The 22174-nt window shown below is 42.5% G+C and overlaps 1 protein-coding gene across 1 annotated transcript; it reads right to left on the reverse strand.

The window, feature by feature from the left end:
• Positions 1-5739: 5739 nt before the first annotated feature.
• Positions 5740-20528, reverse strand: DYNLT2 (dynein light chain Tctex-type 2). The gene is made up of 4 exons (XM_069488364.1): positions 20312-20528; positions 13153-13359; positions 7978-8136; positions 5740-5925 (listed from the first exon to the last, which is right to left on the reverse strand). Exons 1-4 carry the CDS (start codon positions 20459-20461, stop codon positions 5815-5817), a joined length of 627 nt encoding a protein of 208 aa, XP_069344465.1. The 5' UTR covers positions 20462-20528; the 3' UTR covers positions 5740-5814.
• Between the last annotated feature and the right edge of the window lie 1646 nt (positions 20529-22174).

The following is a 22174-nucleotide window of genomic DNA, read 5'->3' on the forward strand; positions in this document are numbered from 1 at the left end:
CCAAGACCAAGTCCAAAGATATTCAACTTAGAGAAGGAAGAAAACTAAGGGTCAAGTATTGGGAACCGAAAAGATAGAGTGTTTCAAAAAGGGACTGGCCAACTATGGCAGTGGAGAACGGAGTAAGATGACAGGCGTGTCTGTTGTATTTAGCAACTTGCAGGTAGTTAGCTGTCTTGACTGTCTCCAGCTGTTTCCCTGGAGCGATGGTTTCAGAAGCTAAATTGAAGTGGACTGAGGGAGGGGAGGGGGGCTCGGGATAGGAGCCAGAGTACAGACAGCTCTTCTGAGAGGTTTTACTGTGAAAAGTAATAGAGAAAGGGTCGCTGGGGCGGTGTTGCTGCTGTGCTGTTGAGAGGGAAGACACCAGCACACGCTGGACACTGACAAGAGGGACTCAGCAAGGGGGGCGCCACGGCCGAGCAGAGAGGAGTTGCTGCAGGCAGGTGTGGGCCCGGAATGCAGGTGTGGGCATGAGCCTTCGGCAGAGGAAGCAGGATCCACTGGAACAGGGAAGACAGGTGGCTGCAGCTGCAAGTAGGTGGTGGGGAAACTTGAAGCATTTTCCCTCGGATACCTTTTCTTTCCTTAATGAAATACAAGGTGAGATCGCTGAGTGAGTAGAGGAGGGACACGTAGAAGGTCTGAAGAAAGAAGGTGTGTCAGAGACTAGGAAAGCAACGTTTCTAGGATGCCACGTGGTCTGCCTACTTGAGGCTTGTGGTCATGAATTTAAAGTGAAACTAGTCAGTCCGGTTTTGTGATGTTCTCAGTCAAGTTTAGCTACTTGGATCTAGGCATGGATAAAGGGGTTCCCTCAGGAAGGGCTTTTCCCAGGTAAGGAAGAGAGGCAAAGGCATTGGGAGCTGTCCGTCTTGTGCAGAAGTGATTTCAGTGGTGGGCCACGCAGTCTAAGCCAAACAAGGAAGAAAATGAGAGGGCTGTAAATGGTGAACAGGCCGACGAACTGGAGATTTCAGGAAGACTGAACGGTAGCCGTCTTCACGATGCTAGAGCTGGAAGGACAGGAAGTGATTGCTTGAAATCAAGATTTCAGAGGTCATACTAATACTGGTGACAGCAAGGGGTACGGGGTGAACCAGGGCTGCAGGAAAAGGCCATTGAAGGAGAATTGGTCGAGGAATTGAGAAGCTAGAGTGCAGTTAGTCCTGGCTTTGCATGGTAGAATGGGAGCATAAAAATGACCACGGAAGTTGAAATTGTGCAAAGTGATCTTAATAATCAAAGAGAAAAATTACCACTGTCTGTGACATTTAGGCACTTTTTGTTTTTGTTGCAACGTTAAAAGCTCTTTGATAATTATAAATATATAAGAAATTTTTTAAAAATTATGAAACTAATATTTAGTACACACTGTAACTTAAAACATGAAGAATCAGTGCTAGTCTTTGTATAAAAAAAAAAACCTTACCAATAGTAGTTTGAACTGTGCTTGCCCTCTGCCCTCTTCTCATCCTATAACGTGTCTCTTCCATCTTGATAAATTGTCATACTCCTAAGTTTGGATTGGCTTCCAGCACTTTATCTTTGCATTTTCAATGTTGTGGAAGATCCCCAGAAATTTCTTTAACAGAAAGTGTTTTATCAGCATCACTTCCTGGGGACATCTTCCCCCTTTGTCACGGCTGTCTTAATTAACATGTGGAATCTGGGTGCAGACTTCACGGCAGCACCCTGAACACGCCAGCATCTTCTCCAGAGAGCTTAACATTCATCAGTTCGTGTCAGCTCACAGAGTGATGAAAGCAGACTTTACTGGCAGTAAAAGGTTGTTTTTAAGTCTCTTTGTGATTATCATCCTTTCAACCTGGCAGCTAACTCCAGCACTTCGGCCTGAGTGCTGGCCAAGCTGGTTGGTATTTTTTTTTTATTTTACAGCCTTCAATCAAAAGTAGGAGAAAGTCTCTATCCCAGCCATCATTGGCTTTCTGTTTCTAGTGCAATTTAAACTAAAAGATGCTGAAGCAGCTTGACCTTGTTTTCTCTACTTACCGGACTGTCTCTGATCTCTGCAGTGCCGAGGTCGCTCCTGCGTTGGCTTTGCTTTGCTTTGCTGTCCTTCTTTTCAGACTTCCTAATCATATCTCATTTCACTCCCAGCATTGTTACTTTGTATTTATTTGCTGTACTTTCATCTTTCTTGGCCAGTTTCCTCTTTTGATGATTCATTTCTGTAAAACATCACGTGGGTTTATCACCGAGAAACAAGGAGAAGACGCAACTGCGCACGTTGCTGTCTGTGTATGAACTGAAGACCTGGATTGCAGGTGCCCAGGGCCTGACGGACTCAGAGCAGGGTCGTGATGCCTGCTGTGGGCTGCGTGTCTGTTTCCCTCCAGGATTCATGTCGAAGCCCTAATCCCCAATGTGACGGTGCTTGGAAGTAATTAGGTTTATATGAGGTCATGAGGGTGGAGCCCCCATGATGTGGATTAATATCCTTATAAAGAAAGGAAGAGAAACAATCTCCCCCGACTCGTATGTGAGGACATACTCAGGAAGAGGGTCCTTGCCAAGAACGCCACTGTGCTGGCACCCTGACCTTGGCCTTCCAGCCTCTAGAACCCTCGTAAAGGTTTGTTGTGTAAGCCGCCCAGTCCGTGGCATTTCATCACAGCAGACCAAGCTGAGACAGTGCCCATCTGTCACTACCTAGCGATTTGTGGACTGAAGAAGGGTTAGCGGTGAGCTTGTTCTTTACGCAACTACTTGCAGTTAATTTGCCATCATAACTAACGTTTGAACCATGCTGTTGGGGAACTGGTGTTATGGCTAAACCGTGGCAACTGCAACTGTGCATACCAGCCCTGTGCACAGTGAAGACTGCCTTGCTGGATGGTGCATTCGTGTGGGTACTGAAGTCACGAGGAATGATGGCAGGAGCTGGGTAGAGGTGAAGATCGCAATCCAGTAGCTCATGTCTCACGTATGAAGGGAATGAGGCAGGGACGTAACTTCCAGGAGGTAGAATCCTTTTAGGGTCGAAGGGGTTGCCCACCCTGTCCCTGGCTCTGAGGTATCAGAGACTGACAGGAAAAACAGGCTTCCCTGGACAAGGCTGCAATGGGACTTGTCCTCAGGGAAAAGTCAGGTTGCTGTTAAGGAAAGGGGCTCAGTACGCACGTGGCAGAGAGGCTGCGGATCTGCTGTTTGATAACCATGTAAACGAGTTCCATACGCACCATCAAAAGCTTAGAGAAGCAAGGAGTCGGGGTAGTGGACGATCAGATTCCTGGGGGTGACAGAAGTTTATGGTGACAGAAGTTGATGGGAGTGATCTTTACAGGTCCCTAAGGCCAGTGGGCAATTGGTCCAGAAGTTAGAGTCCTGAACACTTAACATGACATTCTGGTGGCTGCAGGTGGCTGCACCTTCCGTAGGCCCATGGCGCAGCCCTGCCACGGGGGGCGGGGGAAGGGCTGGGCGACAGCAGGGCAGAGGCTCTCTTGGTTCGAGCCTCAACATAGCGTGTCTGGGGAAGAAGAGTTGGAAAGGGGTTTTATGGCGGGGAGAGGCAATAACAAGTGAGCACAAGGGAGGGCATCCAACTGGACCTGGAGCAGCAGTGAGAGGTAGGGCTGGCAGGGAGAAGCCTTGCTAGGGCCTGAGGTGTGTGTTTGTGACGCACCTGGAATCCACTGAACCCCAGAAAATGGCGTACTGCATTGTGGAGAATCTAGAGCCTTAGGAGGGGCAGAAGAGTTTGCCTTCACTCCAAAGGCAATCAAGAGCGCTGAGGGGTTTGAGCAGGGGGTGGCATCCTCAGAGCTGTGCTTCCAAGGTGGTGACACTGTCAGTTATACGTGTGAGGTGTGGGGAGGAGACTTGAGGCAAAGTAAATAGGTCCGTTGATTCTTCTCCCCGGTTCATCCTTAGAAGCATTGATTATATAACTAGGACAGGTTTAGTTGCTTAATACCAGCCCCCACCCCATACAACAGAAGTTCACTGAGGGCAAGGGCTTTGTCTGTTTTGTTCACGAAATCTACATCTTGCACAGTGCCTGGAACATGGTACATGGTACATATGGTACATGTTTTGTACATGAACCAAAAATTAACAAATGGATAAATGAAAGAAAAGGGCTATTGAAATAGATGTGAGGAAAGTGGGCACCCAGACTGGAGGAACGGCAAGAGTGGAAAAGGGGGGTGATTTTGAGCCACTTCAAAAAATTAAAGTAGAATTTAACAACTAAGTATGTATGGGGGTTGAGAGAAGGGCACGAGAAAGAACAGAGCTAAAGGTAATTGGGAGATCTCAGAGCTGATAGAATAGAGTTAACATTTTAGGACTCAGTATGCTTTGTGCATAAGTGCTTGGTTACATAGTATCTAATTTAATTCATATGCCAACCTTAGGTGATAGGTATAATTCTCATTTTACAAACAAGTCTGTTGATGAGGCAGTCAACACTATTAGTAGACAGTATATTTTGCAACTAATTGGTCCTTGACAAGTTCATCAGGAAGGCACATTGCTTAACATGACGTATTCCATAGGTTTGCTATTACTGATTTTTTCTGTGGCCAAGGTTGACACTGATGGCTCCACTTTGGACGTTTCTCTGGGCTACAGCTATCATGTCTGTGCTCTGTAGTATGGAATTGCTAGTCCTGGACTGACTATCCACTCGTTCTGCTCCAAATGTTAGAGCACGTGTGGAATGGTTTTCTAAGACTGATCTTGGCCAAACTTTCATACGCGCCCTCAGCCCAACTCCATTTGGCTCTGTTCAGGCAGTAATGGTGGTTCAGCTCCTTAACTCTCATCAATGGAAGTAGTGACAACAACTCAGTATAAAACATAAGTGAAGAGAAAACCCTCCTCTACCTTTTTTTATCTTCTTGTTTATAGGAAATTTAACTAACTGGTCAGCGAGTTCGATGTGGTCTTTCCGGTTCTGGTTGTGACTCTGAAAATCACACTGATTATCGGGCGCACTACTGCTTGCCCCCGCAAGTCCACCCCCTGCTTCTTTGCTAGTAGGGTTTTAGTTTGTGCACTGTACCCACAATTTTCACATGGTCGTGTACTTCAGGGAAGGTGGGCTCCAGCCCCAACGCCAAGGGCTGAGTTAAGACTGGTCTAATCATGGGAATGTCATTAAATTCTATCAAGTCAAACAAATCTACGTGGAAGTCTGTGGGGAGGGTGGGAAAATACCTGGAGAAATAAAATTTCTCTTATTTCTTTAAACAGTTATGTTGGGTTTTTCAATTCTTGTGCCTAATATGAGCCCATTAACAAATTAACAAGTATACCATACATTTGTAAACATTTTGACTGGAGATGGAATATATTAGGGAAATATTAAATATATTACTATCTTTAAAACTTGGTAATTCCTTTCAATAAAATGAATACAAAGTATTATGATATCGTCCAAATGCATCTGCCCTTAAAAGTTTCCAAAATCTATCTTCATATCTACATAATTAGATATTTTACAAGATTGCATCTTAATTTCCTGTAGAAAATTCTAATTTTCTTAAACGTAAAAAGAATGATAAATATTTTCCCTATATTATAATCCACTATAAGAATTCACATATACATACATATGCACACACCTTTTATAACTCTTTGGGGAAACAGAATGTTAATAAATATAACTAATGGATGTAAATGTAAAAATCTAGCTTTTACTTTGCTGTTACAAGAATACAATTAAAAGGCCTCAATTGGAAATAAGAATATAGATAATTAAAACTACTGTGAGCTTTAAAATCTATAAATTTCATTTATGTTTGAAAAGTTGGGAAGTAAACACTGTTGAGTCCATGTAACAAGCTATTCACAGTAAAGAGCAAACACCAAGGCCAAGGCCACGTAGGACTCAGTTTCATGTTTAGCTGCGACCCAGCTGTCCCAAGCGACATCCCAGATCCCTCTGCTGGCAATCTGTGAGAAAGAGTTTTAAAAAACCACATTTGGATTGAACATGTTAAGAATTTCTTGTCAAATCTACACTAGTTTGATTTTTAAGTTACATTTAAGAAGTAATTTGTCAAATTTTCCATTGCATGAAAAAACTCGAGAGTGATGCTACCTCAGCCACCCTTCTTGCCTCCAGGAGGCTGGCAGTTCTCTAGCTCAGAGACCCTCTCCTAGAGAGTCCGGGGCAGGAACAGACGGCCTCCGAGAAGGGGTCTCCTAGCTCTGCATACCGCCCTACTCTGCGGTACAGTCCATGACAAGGAATTCTTCCCACTGCTGAAAGATTTACAACTAGTTTGTTAGGACTTCGTGTTGAGATGAAGAAATGGCATTGATTACGCAAGTAGGTGGTTGTAGAAAATCCTAACTTCTTTTCTCTACTTCCCAAGACACATGATCTGACTACAGCACAATCTCCATGGTGTAGCTAAAATGGCTACGAATTCTTTGTGGTTTCTCCTATCGAGGAGTTGACTTTACTGCCTACCTCTTGAATGTGAGTTGGACTTGTGACTTGCTTTGACCAGTGTGACATTGTGCAACTTCAAAGCAAGGACTTCAGAGGTCTTGCAGCTTCCACTTTCGCCCTCGTGGAGCCCTGTGCCAAGACCCCCATGCCAGAGAGCCCACTCAACCCACTGGCGGGTGGTGGCACATGTGGGAGAACCCAGGTGCCCCTGCCAACAGCCAGACCAACCGCCAGACATGCGAGAGAGCCATCCTGGGCTCCGGGCCCAGCGGCATCACCAGAGGGCTGCAAGTCACCAGCAAGAGCAGCGGAAAAGCAAGCAGCTGCTCCAGGCCGAGCTGACCCACAGAACTGTGAGCAGATACATGGCTGCTGTTTGCAGCCACTGAGTTCCGAGGCAGCTCGCAGCGCAGCCGTGTAGCTGCCACGCTGCCCGCTGTACCGTATACCACGCTCCCCCAGCCACCCTGGTTTACCAAACACCCCAAGCTCATCCCTGCCTGAGATCTTCGCACTAGAAGTTGTCTGTGCTGGAAACGTCCTCCCTCATCTCTGGCACAGCTGGTCCCTTCTTGCCACGCGGACGTCAGAGGGTCTTCCCTTCTCTAGACAACCCTAAGTGGCCACTCTGTCACTCTGTCGTATCCCTCCGTAATCCCTTCAGGGCACTTATCACCGTCTGGAGTTTCCCTGTTACTCGAGTGTGTGTCGGACGTGGCAGACCTCTCCGGGAGCGGCCACTGCCCGCTCCCCTCTGCGCCCGCCATGCCCCTCATCCGCCGTGAGGCCTCCAAGATGGATGCAAACAGTTTTCTCCCTTTCTCTCCAGCTCCCACGTATTCACTGCCAACTCCCTGGACACGCCATCCTTTTATTTATAAGTAATGTTAGTAACAGCCTTACTGTTATCAAGGGTGCTGTGCTGGTGACTATGTTAAGGATCCTCATGACAGCTCTAAAACTCAGTTTTATCATCACCGTTTTAGAGATGAGAAAGACTATGCCAAGGCCACAGCCACGGAGTGTCGCTGCCTCGATTCCCGCCAGCGCATCTGACTGCAAACCCAGGCTGTTTACGTCGTAGCATCACTTTCTTTCCTTACACTCTACACCGCGCTGCGTTATTTCCTCCACTACAGTAAAACCCCTGTGAATCAGGGTCCGAGTCTCCTCATGCTTGGTACCTTCCTCAGGACCTGACGCCCATTAGTGCCCAGTTACTGGTGAATTAACTTAAACGACATAAAATTGTCAAAAGTGGTATGATCAAGGAAGAGAATAACCATGCAATTTAATAAATTAATACCAAACTGCTATTTGTATGTTAGTACTTTTTAAATAATTTGAAATTTATTTATAATTACATTTATAAATTATATATAATACAATATATATATGTTTTAATTAGATAAAATATATTTAACAAAATGATCCTTCTGTTCAAGAGGTACCCCAGGCTCCCTGGCGTGCCTTGATAAAGCTCAGATCCCTGGGGAGGAGACACTCTACAGTTCTAACTGCCAGATCCTTGATCGGGGGGTACTTACGTTTATTGCTTGACCAGTCTTTTGAATAAATAATACTTTTATAATGAACTTATAACGGTGGTACCCAAATTCTTTGACCACTAACAATATGCGGTCTGCCAATTCAAGCGACAAATGAGAGAAGACTTTATCATCATATTTGACATCTTTAAGACTTTCCTTTAAAAAAATTTAAGAAAAATATTTTAATTTTCAAAGCAAATATTTTCTATATAAAAATTCAAGTAGAAAACATGTTTAAATGATACATATAACTGTTTAGAAAATACATATATTCCTACCAAATAATATTAAGTAAATCTTATGCTTACCAACTGATAACAATAACAATTTTAAAGAAAAAGTTCACTTTGGTTTTTAAATTATGTTTGCTCTTCATTATCAACACTTAAGCGCTAAGTTGTATTTACTAGACCACTCTTCTAAATAGTTATTAGAGAGACACAAGGGGAATTTTAAAAGGCTTCTAGAAATTCTTAAGTAAAGTCACCTTTTAAAATTTACATATGTCAAAATTCGGATTTGGGTTTTCCTAAAGCAAGGTCACTGCTTTAGGTCACCCAAGCCTGTCAGTGGGCTTGCACAAACCCCTTCTTTCCAGCCCTCTCTTGCGGCTTCTCACACCACTGCTTTTTTTCTTTGACCTCCAAGAAAATGAAAAGGAAATCAGAGATTTCTAATCATGTTTATTAGTAAATTAATGTACAGCTTGGAGGTGATGGACGTGGCTCACAGGCTACTATTTCTTACAAACCGTGGGCAGACCTGGACCACCTAGTGGCAGGGCACGCATGCCTTTGACGGACTGGCGTGGCGTGGGCACCAGGACTCAGCGCTTGCTTGCTCTTGGTTCTAGTGAAAACATATGGACCCCACACCAGCTAACTTCACAGAAATGTAAAACCAAAGACATTGTCTTTTTTTTTTTTTTTTTCCCCTCTTTTGGTTACCTTCTAGAATGCTTCTGGATCTAAAGCTGGGTCTAGAAGCATTGACTTCCCTCAGGCATTTGGCTGTGGCTCTATCCTCCCGACACTCAGCATCTGTGCTCTCATCTGACTCTGACTCAACCTCAGACTCGGTCTTTTCTGAGAATAAATTCAACCCACTGCTTGTGTCTAGGAACCACTCCGGCCCCGTGTGCTGACTTATAACCTTGACCAGCAGAGCCCTGTGGGGGTTTCCTTAAACCTGAGTTCTAAAAAATGGGTTATCTACAACCAGTAAAATTTGTATGACAACTCTGCTCCCTTAGTGTTTTTTTAAGAGACAATCAAATTGGGCATGTTTATCTTTAGTTGGCAATTACCACAGCCACTTCATTTATTCATGTTAGTTGTCTGACAGCTTTAAGCACATGAATTGGCAATTAAGCCTAAGTAACATAATTTTAGGAACTAAAATTAGAGAATAAATTCCTTAAACCCAAGGGATGATCCTAGCTACTTCCAGGTTTTCTCAAACTTCCTTTTATGTCACTGCCCACACCTTATACGTGCCAGTGCTCCAATACTCTCTCCCTTCCCATTTGTACCCCAAATACCTCCTGGAGCTGGGGGCTCATGGTCCTATTCTACTGGCACTTACCTGGATTCCTGAGTTCAGGTACGAGGTTGCCCAGAGAGCCCCACGTAAAGCCTTGAAGGCTTTTTATTGAAATGAACAGGTCATGGAGGACACTTTCCACCTTCTCCAAGCCAGAGGCATCGCCTTCCTCTGCCCACCCTTTTGTTCCTGCTCACCTGCCGCTCGCCAGGCTCTTCTGCTTGCCTAGGAGAAGCCAGGCTTTATCTACCTAAGTCCCCCTTTTTAATAAATAATGTACACTTGCTACAGCAAGATACCCACGAGCTCCATCCACACATAGTATTTTAATGACTAAAACTATATCCACTGTTCCCTGAACTTGGGAAAAATCCCTGGCCATTCACCTGCATATTTAATGAGCAGTTCCAGGCCCCATTATACTCAGTGCAAGTCTATAAATTATAATATGTTAAATGTAACTTGAAATCCTACTATATTCAATAAATTTGAATTCAGCCTGAGGTAGGGTCAAGTGAGAGAAATACCAAAATGCATACTCTTACATCACAAATGCTTGCCATTGGTGTTTAGATCAGAGAAGCAGGTGATAAATGTAATAAATGATTACTGTATGACATTGAGTTGAATTTATTTTCTGAAACCATGAGCCATAATACCTTTGCCAAATATCATCTGACAATTAATAGTTCAGTTTAGAAATGTATCTGTGTTTACAGTAGTAGGTGGTGGGCGCAAGGTGGTACAGAGCATCTAAATAGCCACCCCAATATGCTGCTTTGGTGTATTGACTATTTTTGAGTTAAAGACCCCTGAAAAACAGCAAATGCAAGAAGTGCCCTCTGACCTTCCTTTTTCTTCCTGAAAACAGGAGATAAAACTCCCATGTGAAATATGCTCTCCCTGTACCAGGAGAAAAAAGACATTTTATGACCAGGGATGGGGAGCGGAGACAGAGAGAAATCTCCATAAACAAACCTTGTTAAAGGAACCCTTATCTTCCCAGTCACTTTTCCCCGATTATCTGCCCCAGTCCAAACCCGCTGTCCTGTCACATTTTCACCCTTTACTACCCTTTGTCAAACTAGCGTATAAGCTTTTGGCTCTAACTGCTTCGTTTGTGCCTTCATTTTCTTGTGAGGGATTTTGCAGACATGTAAACATTGCTAAATACAGTTTGTATGCCCTTTTCCTGTTAATCTATTTTATGTCAGTTTAATTAGGTCAGGCAGAGGAAAACTGTTACCTCCCACCTAAATATTCTTCTATCTATGCCTCTGTCCCTGTATCTTAGCCTTCCAGTAAAAACAATTTAAGTGTCCATAATTTAATACGAGACAGTATATTTAAGTGATCAGATAAAGGCAACACTTTTAAACCACCTTTAGGATAGAAATTGCTAAGCATTTTATTTTCCCCAATTTTTTGTTATGAAAATATAAAAAAATACAGAAAAATAGAAATAGTAGTACAATGAACAAATGGTTAAGAATGTTTTGCTAATTTATCTCCCCTTAACACACACATTATTTGTTGTACCATTTGAGAAAATGTACCATGGACAATTCCCGTTAGCATGGTTTCCTAACGAGGGCTATCTCTTACAAAATCACAATACATAAAATCACACCAAGGAAACTAACAATTCAATTAAATTAATAACATCTAGTATTGTTTACATTCATATTCAAATTTCCCCAATTGTTCCAAGAGTAAGTTTTGTTTGTTTATTTAAACCAAGGTCTAAGTTCATATAATACTTTTGTAGGTACTGTTGCAGACAGTGTCATTTGCCTGTTATATTTTCACAAGCTACCTTAATTTACATATCTGAAAAATAGATTCTTAGAAAAGTTTCCATTATCCCCAATATGATGAGTAGAAATGAAGAATTCTAGAACAAAGATAATTTAAAACTGAAGCATGAGCAGTCTCCACCTAGCAAATAATGCCAGCAGTCATCTTCCTCACACCAGCCATGCTCCTCCCTAGTGCCCCAGCTGATTCAGAGATGTGGACAAATTTAGGAACTTTTATTGAGTGTGCAGATCCAGAATGACAGAGAAAAAAGAGTCTGCAGAGAACAGGAAGCACTGAGAGAATCGACACTAGGGGAAAACTTCCCAGGTAGGGTTGAAGTCTACCTAATGAGTGAATCTACACCCCACATTTCTCTCCTAGCCCACTCACTCACTAGTTACACCATCTTAACTTATACCAAGTAGAATACAATTTGTATTAATAAGGGTTCTCATTTAAAGAATTGCTTCTGATATGATTAAAAGGGCATTAGTCATTTACACAAAATAGCATGCTTCCTCCCCAATGGCTGCACACTAGTGCACACCTTATAAAGTGTATGTGTCGGGGGGTGTCAGTAATTTTAAAACAATGAATACGTCTTGACTGGGACTAGGCTGGGTGGAGTCCCACAAAGAGAACCTGGTCATCAGGAAACTCCCGAGTGCCTGGTTCCCAGAACTAGGGACAGAGGTGAACAGGGGATCCAGAAACAGAGGTCCTCCAAACAAACTTTCCATAACTAAAGTGTTTCATGTGATCCCTCATTAGGAAGGATGGTGAGGGAAGCTCTTTCCACCTGAAAAATGTAGCCTTCAGATCCAAAAATTGTATAAACACTGTTGGTACATTGGTATTAGTATTAGTTTTACAGTATTAGTTACGTAAAATTGAAGAAGCTTTTTTAGGCCAGCCTGGAAACACATGTCTGAGGTTCAAACAACTGTTATAAATGGACTTTAGATTCCAGATTAAAGTTGAGAACTGCCTGTTTCTAAGATTTTTAAAAATATCAGATACAGTAAAAATAGGGCATAAAAATATATTCAGGAACAAATTTCTCACATACATATACATATTCAATATGGTTTTTAAATTAATTTTTCCAAATATGAGACATGTGAGATCTGAGGGACAAATAACTTATGGATAATTGTTGAGTGAAATAACAAAAGAAAATTCCCTTTAGTCTAGCTCATATCATCAGTGGGAAGACCACTGAGTGTGACTACAATTTACTTTGATATTTACAGAGGTAAAAGGTAAAAATCAGTCAGGGTAATTGTACTGCCATCATTCTTAATACAGTTTATCAAGCCCTGAAAGCCAAGATAATTGTGATAATTTTATGTGTCACCTTGACTGGGCTAAGGGATGCCCAGATAGCTAGTAAAACATTATTTCCAAAGAGTATTTCTGGAACACTTCACATTTGAATCAGTAGACTGAGTAAAGATACCGTCACCAACGCAGATGGGCATTATCCAAGCCATTGAGGGCCTGAGTCTAACACAAAGGTGGAAGAAAGGAGAATTTGCTTTCCGCTTGAGTCAGGACATCCATCTTCTCCTGCCCTTGGACACCAGCACTCCAGGTTCTCGGGCCTTTAGACTCAGACTGGGACTTACACCATTGGCTTCCCCAGTTCTCAGCTCTTTGGACTAGGACTGTATTACACCACTGGCTTCCTGGTTCTCCAGCTTGCAGACGGCAGATTGTGGGATCTCCTGGCCTCCATAATTGGATAATAAATCTCATACCTATAATCTCCTATAAGTTGTTTCTCTAGAGAACCCTAATTAATACTATCATATATATCTATCGACCTACCGTTAATATCTGCTGGACTTTAGTTTCTACTGAATGAGCTTGGAATTTCTTCAATGGCTCCATTCTGTATGAATTAGCAAACCTTAATTTTGCCAGGGCACTCTTCCATTCTTTACCTATATCTGCAATTGAGTCATCAAATGGAGGCTCCACAGACTGAACATCATGAAATGATTCTCTTAGTCGTTCTCTTAAAATCTGTGCGTACTTGGGGAAGGCAGTGACAGAGGCGGGGGAGAGAGAAAGAGAGTGCAAGAGATGTTACTTTTTAAATTGTAAAATGAGGCCAGGCATGGTGGCTCAGGCCTGTAACCCTAGCACTCTGGGAGGCCAAGGCAGGAGTATCACTTGAGCTCAGGAGTTCAAGACCAGCCTGAGCAACAGCGAGACCCCATCTCTACTCAAAATAGAAAAATTAGCCAGGCGTCACGGTATGCACCTGCAGTACCAGCTACTCAGGAGGCTGGGGCAGGAGGATCCCTTGGGCCCAGGAGTTTGAGGTTACAGTGAGCGAGGCTGACGCCAAAGCACTCTAGCCCAGGCAACAGAGCAAGACTCTGTCTCAAAAACAAATAAACAAACAACAACAAAAAAAAACTATAAAATGAAGTTTCAGATTAAGAACCCTGGTACAGTGGGGCAGGGCTGACATAAAGCTTAGCAATCTGTTGTAAGAGACTTTTATAATAATATGTTTACTGAATCTTTGATTCACTTCTGGCTATCAACTTTGTAAAAGAAGAAAAAAATACACATCTAACCTTTTATCTATACACACAAATAGTAGGGGATAGGGATGTAAGGAAAACCTTTCTTGCTCCCTACTCTGAGGTTATAAAAATATTATCCTTAGTTGTCTTAAACTTTGATTTGTGTTACTTTTATTTATCTTTAAATAAATAATTATTTAGGTAACACATTCCTAAGTCTTAAGTGGAAAGGGTATCAGTCCATGCTTTTGACATGCAACATTCTGTGGCATCTAACATGCACTAAGGAAATATTTATTTAGTGCCTGATATGTTCCAGATGAGTGCTGTGGCATCTTAAGTGATGAGTTCCTTTTAGTAACAGCCAGGAATTTCTTTTTCTTGCCTAATTATTTGGCTAGAACAATTCTATGTTGAATAGAAGTGGCAAAAGATGACATCCTTGCCTTGCTCCTAGTATAAGAGGAAAAGTTTTCAGTCTTTCACCATTGAGCATGATATTTGCCATGGGTTTTTCATATATGGCCTTTATTATATTGAAGTAATTTCCTTCTGTTACTAGTTTGCTGAGTATTTATATCACGAGTGTAGAATTTTGTACAATGCTTTTCTTCATCAATTGAGATGATTATGTGCTTTATTTCTTCATTCTGTTAACATGGTGTGTTACATTGATCAATTTTCATATGTGGAATCATCCTTGCATTCCAGGAATAAATTTCACTTGGTATTATGTATAATTGTTTTAATATGATGCTGAATTTGGTTTGCTAGTATTTTATTAAGGATTTTTGCCCCAATGTTAATAAGAAATATTGGCCTGTAGTTTTCTTCTCTTGTAGTATCTTTGTCTGGCTTTGTTATTAGCGTAATTCTGACCTCACAGAATGAGTTAAACAATATTCCCTCTGCTTCTATCACCTGAAAGAGACTGTAGACAATTGGTATAATTTCTTCCCTAAATGTTTAGAATTCACCAATGAACCCACTTGGATCTGGTGATTTCTTCCCTGGAATATTAACCATTGATTCATTTAAAATATATATATAGGCCTATTGCGATTGTGTATTTCTTCTTGTGTGAGTTGTGGCAGATTGTGTCTCTCAAGGAATGTCGTGTGATCAAATCTGTGGGCATAGAGCTGTTCACAATATTCCCTTGTTATGCTCTTGATGCCCATGGGATTTCTAGTGATATTCCCTCTTGCATTTCTGTTATTAATTTGTGTTCTCCTTTTTTTTCTCAGTGTAGCTAGAGGCTTATTGATTTTATTGATCTTTTTAAAGAAACAGCTTTTGGTTTTGTTGATTTCCTTTTTCAATTTCATTGATTTCTGCTATAAGTTTTATTTCTTTTCTTCTGTTTCTTTTGGATTTAATTTGATCTTTTTCCAGTTACTTAAGGTGGAAGCTTAGACAATTTAGAGCTTTCTTCTTTTCACATACATGCATGCATTCAATGCTATAAATTTCCCTCTAGGCCGTTATTGCTGCATTCCACTAATTTTGATTTTATTTAGTTCAAAATATTTTTTTTTCAAATTTCTCTTGAGATTTGTTCAGTTTTACAGTGTTTTTGAGCTCTAGCATTTCTTTCTGGTTCTTTCTTTGGATTTCCACTTCTCTGCTTACATTGTCCATCTGTTTTCATGCTATTTTATCAACTAGAGCCCTTAACATATTAATCACAGTTATTTTAAGTTACCTAATTCCAACATCCCTGCCACATCTGATTCTGATGCTTGCTCTCTCTCTCTTTTGGTTTTCTGTTTTTTTAGTAGGCCTTGTAACTTTTTCTTGATAGCCAAGCATGATTCATTGGGTAAAAGAAACTTCTTAAATAGACCTCTAGTAATGTGCTGGTAACGTATGGGAGGAGAGGAAGCATTTTATAGTCCTATAATTAGGCCTCAGCCTTTTAGTGAGGCTGTGCTTCTGGACTGTGAACTTCACAGGTATTTCTCAGGTTTTTTCCCCTCCCTGCTTACGCGGGACAGCATGGCTAGGGGGCCGGAGCTGGGTATCTCCCTTCTCCCACGTCAGTGGGGCCCTGCAAACCCAGCAGGTCAGGCTCTGGGTAGCTAGTTTTCTTGAGGGCAGAGCTTGTGAAGAACAAAGTGCTCTGGCACATTTCAGAAAGGTCCCATTGCACCCCTGGCCAGGGAGTTTGTCTCTAATATTTACTATGATAACGTGGTTCAACTCCTGAAGGTAAAACTCAAGAAAAGTGTGGGGGCCACCCTATGATGGGGTCATCCTGAAGTTTTTAACCTGACAGTTGTCCACTCTTAGCCTCCAGCAAATTATCAATTACATTTAAGGTTTTCAGACCCCAACATTAGTTCCTGTGATTTCTGCTCTAGTTATCTTGTGATTCTCTGTATTCACCTGTCACTCCCATTTTGGGGGCAAGTTTTCTCTGTTACCTCATTTCTCTTATGAATCTAAGAGGAGTTAATTCTTCAGTCTGTTCAGCTTGTTACTTGTTAGGAAGGAGTGGTGACTTCAAGCCCCTTACATGTAGAACTGGAAGCCAGAAGTCTCACCTTTGTTTTTGAAAGATATTGTACCTCGGTATAGAATTCTAGGTTCAAAGCCATTTGCTTTCAGTACTTAAAAATGATGCCTCAGTATTTGCTGTCTTGCTTTGCTTTTCACAATAAGTCTGCTGTCATTTTATCTGCGTTTCCATGTAAATAACGTTTCTCTTTTTCTAGTTGCCTTTAAATTTTTAAAATCACTGGTTTCAAGCAATTTGATTATTTTGTGTCTTGGCTAATTTTCTTCATGTTTCCTGTGCTTGGAGTTCACTAAGCTTCTTGGATTGGTAGCTTTATAGTTTTCATCAAATTTGAAAATTTCTCATCCATTATTTCTTCAAATATTTGTCCTCTCTCCCCTCATATGGAAACTCAAATTATATTAATAAGAACATTAGATTGCTTGAAGTTCTCCCACAGCTCTGATAACCTCTAATATTTTTTCAACCCCCCCCCCCAACATTTCTACATCTCTAAATTCACTGGTCCTGTCCTCTGCGGTTCTGAATTTGTTAATTCCATTCAGCGTATTTTCACCTCTGACACTGTATTTTTCATCTATGGAAGTCTGATTTGGATTTGACATGCTCAATCTTTCTCTACATACTTAAATATATGGAATATAATTACAATAACTACTTCATATAATATGATGACTGCTTTGATAGAAACTAATAGAATGACTTTTATCATAAGTACTTTGAGTCTTTTTATACCAATTTTATCTTTGTGTTATTGGGGCCCTGTTTTCATCATTTCTTCTCATTTTGTATTTTATTTTCCTGCTTCTTTGTACATCTGCTAATATTTCACTAGAGACCAGATACTGTGAGTTTTACCTTCTCATATGCTGGGTATTTTTGTACTCCTAAAAACATTCTTGAGCTTCCTTCTAGGATGTAATAATTTGGAAACAGTTTAATTCTCTTGAGCCCTGCTTTTCCGCTTTGATAGACCAGATTAGAAAAAATTTTATGTCTGAGCTATTTTTTCCCCCACACTACTGAGGCAATACACTTCTCAGCACTCTAACCAATCTCCACCTCAGGTGGTTTCCTCACCACGTGCACCGATGCACTGAGCTGAACACTCAAGGGAAACCCTCTGCAGCTCTCTGGAGCCGCCTGTACAGCCCTGTCCTTTCCAATACTCTGCCCTGAAGTCTTATGCTGCCTTGATCTCTCCAGACTCCTAACTCCTGTTCAACTAAGGAAGACCTCTCCCTGTGCTGTGTCCTGAAAACTCTTACCAGATAGTTAAGTTGGGGGGCAACATTGGGGTTCACCTTACCTACTTTGCTCTCAGGTATCACTACCCTGTGTTACCTGATATCCAGTCAATGGAAACAATTACTCTACACATTTTTTGTTATTTTAAGTAGTTTTGGGTAGGAGTTACTTCATGTTGGCTGTAAGTTCCGCATCAGAAATGAATCTGCTGTTTTGATCACCTTTCAGACTTCTGTGCCTATCTTTTAATTGTAGAAGAGGCATTGTTAACTCCCTAAACTTCCTAAAATCATTTTGGTCTTGTTTATTAAGAGAATACTTTTCTACAATAGTGATCGCCATCTTCTTTTCCACAATATACTCAAGGGATACAACTACGTACTGTCATTAACAGTGGCTCTCAGCTGCAATGATTCTCAAGGGAATGGGGCATGAATGTGTGGCCTGAGAATAACCACCAGTGATTCTAATACGCTGAAAACCCACATCTCCGCCATTTCTTCTTTGTGTACAATACTGGCCATCTGGCTTTGTATAGTCATTTTTAAGAGTATTTTATTCCTTTTATTAAGGAAGAATCTTATAATCGGTTTTTTTTAATTAGGAATAAGTTTTAAATATAATCAACTTTTTGGCATCTACTAATACAACCTAAGTTTAATTATTTAAACTGTTGATATCGCATTTCGTTACACTGAGCCTCCTTATAGTTCTAAAACAAACTGAGCTTGGTAATATCATTAGTTTTATTTCTAAATGCTATTTGCTAGTGTTTAAGATTTTCAAATGTGCACAAGTGAAACTAATCAAGTTCTCAATATTTGGTAATCCACTTAAGGTTTTGGGATCTTCAGTTGCAAGCAATAGGAACTGATTCTTAAGCAAAAATGTAGTTTCTTGGAAAGGTATAGATAGAGTAGTTCACAGAACGGAAGAGAAGGCTAAAGAATCAGATCCAGAAAGTCACGTGGGGCATTTCAGCTTGCCACCTTCAATTTGAATAAACCTCAACCATTTTATTTATGTTATTCCAGATTTCATCCAATTAGTCTAGTTTGGGTGTCCTCCTCACTACAAAGTTAAGGACAGTGGTTGAGAATCCCACCAAATCTCTATCCAATGGGGGATAAGTTATTCTCTAAAACTAATCTGAGGTGAACACTGGAAGAAAAGAAATGGATGCAGGACAGATAAAACCAAGAGATGTTCATACTGATTAAACTGTGTCCTAATTTTTCCTATACTCAGAAATATGGAAATTAACAGCTACCTGAAAGTTAGAAATGACTGTCTTCAGATACATTTAGTCAGCATTTGTGGAATCCTCTCTCAATTTCTTCCCAATTATTGATCTATTCAATCTAATGGGTGTATTCAGTCTAGAAAGACTAGATCTTAAAGATAGCTATATCACAGCCATATCAAATAAGCAGTAACTGCTTTGGTCCATGTCTCCTCACTCCTAGATTTTAGCCTATTTACCAAACACACCTATGTCTCTCATGGAGTTCAGTTTCATTCAATTTTCAAAATCATTTCAGATCTTTAAAAGGCATTACGTTTATGAAAGTCACTCTTGTCTGCCTCAAAACACAGGAATGTTTCTTTACTGCTGGTGACCTCAGACTTACTGCCAGGCAATACAGCATTGTGTTTGGAGGCATGAAGTTTGAAGGCCAACGGATTCAGGTTTCTAGCCTTGCTCTGCTCTTTTTCTTAGCTGTGTAAACTTGGCCTGTTTACCCTTTTTCCTTTAGTTTGTTCTTTCCTCAATAAACTATAGACACCAAAGAGACATCATTAGAACCTGAAATGTTGCCATTACTTTTTTTTTTTTTTTTAGAATTCGTTTTGTTATTTGGGAGTAATCTTGAAATGTTTCAGGGTCTTCAAAAATCGTTGTTTTGCTTGTCATCTCTGTCTTCTTCCTATTATGGATCCCATGAAGTATGAAACGAAACCACGACAGACAAGAGGACTGAGTTCCAGGACACAGGTTCTAGTCTCAGTTCTATCATTAAAAAGTTTTTGCATTCTTGGGCAAATTGTTTTTCTCTTAAAGTCTCAATAAAAGATGGAGTCCTGATTAATGATTTTGAAACTATGATCATACAGTAATACTGATGTTGTATCACCAATAAAATGAATAATGACCTTTTCCATTAATATCCGACAAAAAGTTAATGGACAGTATACAGATTCAATTTAACTTTTTTCGCCTGCATATTCTCCAAATACCGAGACTGCTATGTTTAAAAAAAGAAAATCAAAACACCTCATTCTTGTGTTTGGTTTGTCAAATTCTTTTTTCTAAACACGGCATACACTTATTTCTGGTTGGCAAAGTTGCCTCTGTATGCGTGATGGCACTAAACAGCCTAAGATCACGTCTTTCTGTAAAAAGCAACACTCCTCGTAGATCACTCGGGAAATCTGCAAGCTGAGCAAGTCTGAGAAGTGAAGCTGATCCTGACAGCACTCTTTGAATCGGCCACTGCAGGGTTCCGCGGCCTCGACCGGAGACACCGCAGCACTCGCGTCCGCGGCGCCCCGCACCCCGCCCGGGCCCGGGAAGGAGGAAGAGGAGGGAGCGCGCCTCCCCCGCGGGCGGCGGCGCCGACGGCCGAGGAGCCGCTCGGAGCTGGAAAGCCGCCTCGGTCCCCCGCGGTCCCGCACTCACGGCCTCCTTCTCGAACATGCTAGGCCTCCTTTCCTTCCTGGGCGTCGAAGGCGGCTGCTGAGGCGCCTGGCTCGGGGTCGGCTTTCCGCCTCGGCCTCGCTTCTCCATTTCGCTCTGTGCTCCTGGACGCCCAGCCTTCCCCACCTCCATCGGCCACCAGACGCCGCCGCTTCCCGCGAGAGCGGAAGTCCCGCGCCTGCGCCGCGTGCGGCCGGAAATGCCTGCCGGTGTAGCTCCCGGAAGGGGCTGGGCGAGGCACTGCGTCATCCGCGCGCGCCGCGGCCTCGGGCCGGAAGTTATGGAGGTAGGGCGGGCTGGCGCGCGGCGGGAGGAGGTGGCCGCGGTCGCCGGCTGTCCTGTCCCTGCGTCTCCGCCGTTTCCCGGGGCGGGCTCGAGCGTGTGTGGGCGCGGGGCTGGGGCCGCGCGCAGCTCTGCCCTGGCCGGCGCTCGCAGAGCCCCTTCGGGCAAAGGCGGAAAGCCTGGTCTCCGCGGCTCCGGACCGCTGGGCGGACCTGGTCCTGCGCAGTTGCCTCACAATAAGGAGTGTAGTCGTTTTCCTCCGGCGGGATATTAAATATCGAACATCTGGAGTCAACGATAGCTGTTTTTGAGTACCGTGTGCTCATTAGCGCAATCCTGCCGCACCGTCTTACAGTTAAGATTTTCGAGGCAAGAGGTAGTAAGAGGTTGAGGAAGGACACAAGCTTAAGTCTAGCTGCAAAGCACAGGCCGGTTCCCCTGCGCAGCCGATCTGGGCGAGGCACAGCAATAATCACGGAATGGTGGTGTGGGTGGGCGCACACACCAGAGCGCTCGCGCAGACGTGCAGCTTTCTGAATTCTAGTCGAAAGACAGGCATGGCCGGGCGCGGTGGCTCACGCCTGTAATCCTAGCACTCTGGGAGGCCGAGGCGGGTGGATCGCTCAAGGTCAGGAGTTCGAGACCAGCCTGAGTGAGACCCCGTCTCTACTAAAAATAGAAAGACATTATATGGACAACTAAAAATCTATATAGAAAAAATTAGCCGGGCATGGTGGCGCATGCCTGTAGTCCCAGCTACTCGGGAGGCTGAGGCAGTAGGATCGCTTAAGCCGAGGAGTCTGAGGTTGCTGTGAGCTAAGCTGACGCCACGGCACTCACTCTAGCCTGGGCAACAAAGTGAGACTCTGTCTCAACAAAAAAAAAAAAAAAAAAAAAAGAAAGACAGGCATGTTCGTAACTACAGTACATAGGACAAGGTAGTGTCATGAGTTACAGTCGGGGTAGTGTAGCATCTGGTATTTATTGATTTGCGGCGGTTGGATTTTATTTCTCAACAGTGGAGTCTTTTCTCATCCAAGAGAGTATGGACTTATAAACTAACCTAGAAGCAAACTTCTAGAGTTGTGTATTTGTTTGGGGGTGGGAGGGCGCGTGAGCATCAGCACTCCCGAAAGCTGAAGGTCGGGGAGACCGGGGAATGTATTTCAGCTCAGGGTAGGAAGAGCCAGTCATTCAGTAAACTCTTACTCCGTTATTGTGTGGCAGAGGCATGTCTTGGTGGTAGCAGGGTTGTGTAAGACACGATCTGTGCTCTAGGATCTTACAGTTTGGTTGAGGCTGAGGCAGTATTATATTGGCAGGGCATCTACAATCAAAAGAGAAGACCTTTCTTACGGTCTGAGTTGCTATATCCAGGGCCAGCTTTAGTAGTAGGGTAGATGGGCTTTGAGTCTGCCTGCCACCTGCCACCCCAGAACAACAGCTCATTCCTTTAGAGTTTGAATACTTCTTAAAAATGCAATAACTCCGTTTTGATGTGAAAATCACCCTTGACATTATTTCTGTATCAGTCAGGAGAAAAACAACACTAGTTTTTTAATC

This window comes from Eulemur rufifrons, chromosome 15 (assembly GCF_041146395.1).
Source record: "Eulemur rufifrons isolate Redbay chromosome 15, OSU_ERuf_1, whole genome shotgun sequence".
In the NCBI taxonomy this organism is placed as follows: Eukaryota; Metazoa; Chordata; class Mammalia; order Primates; family Lemuridae; genus Eulemur; species Eulemur rufifrons.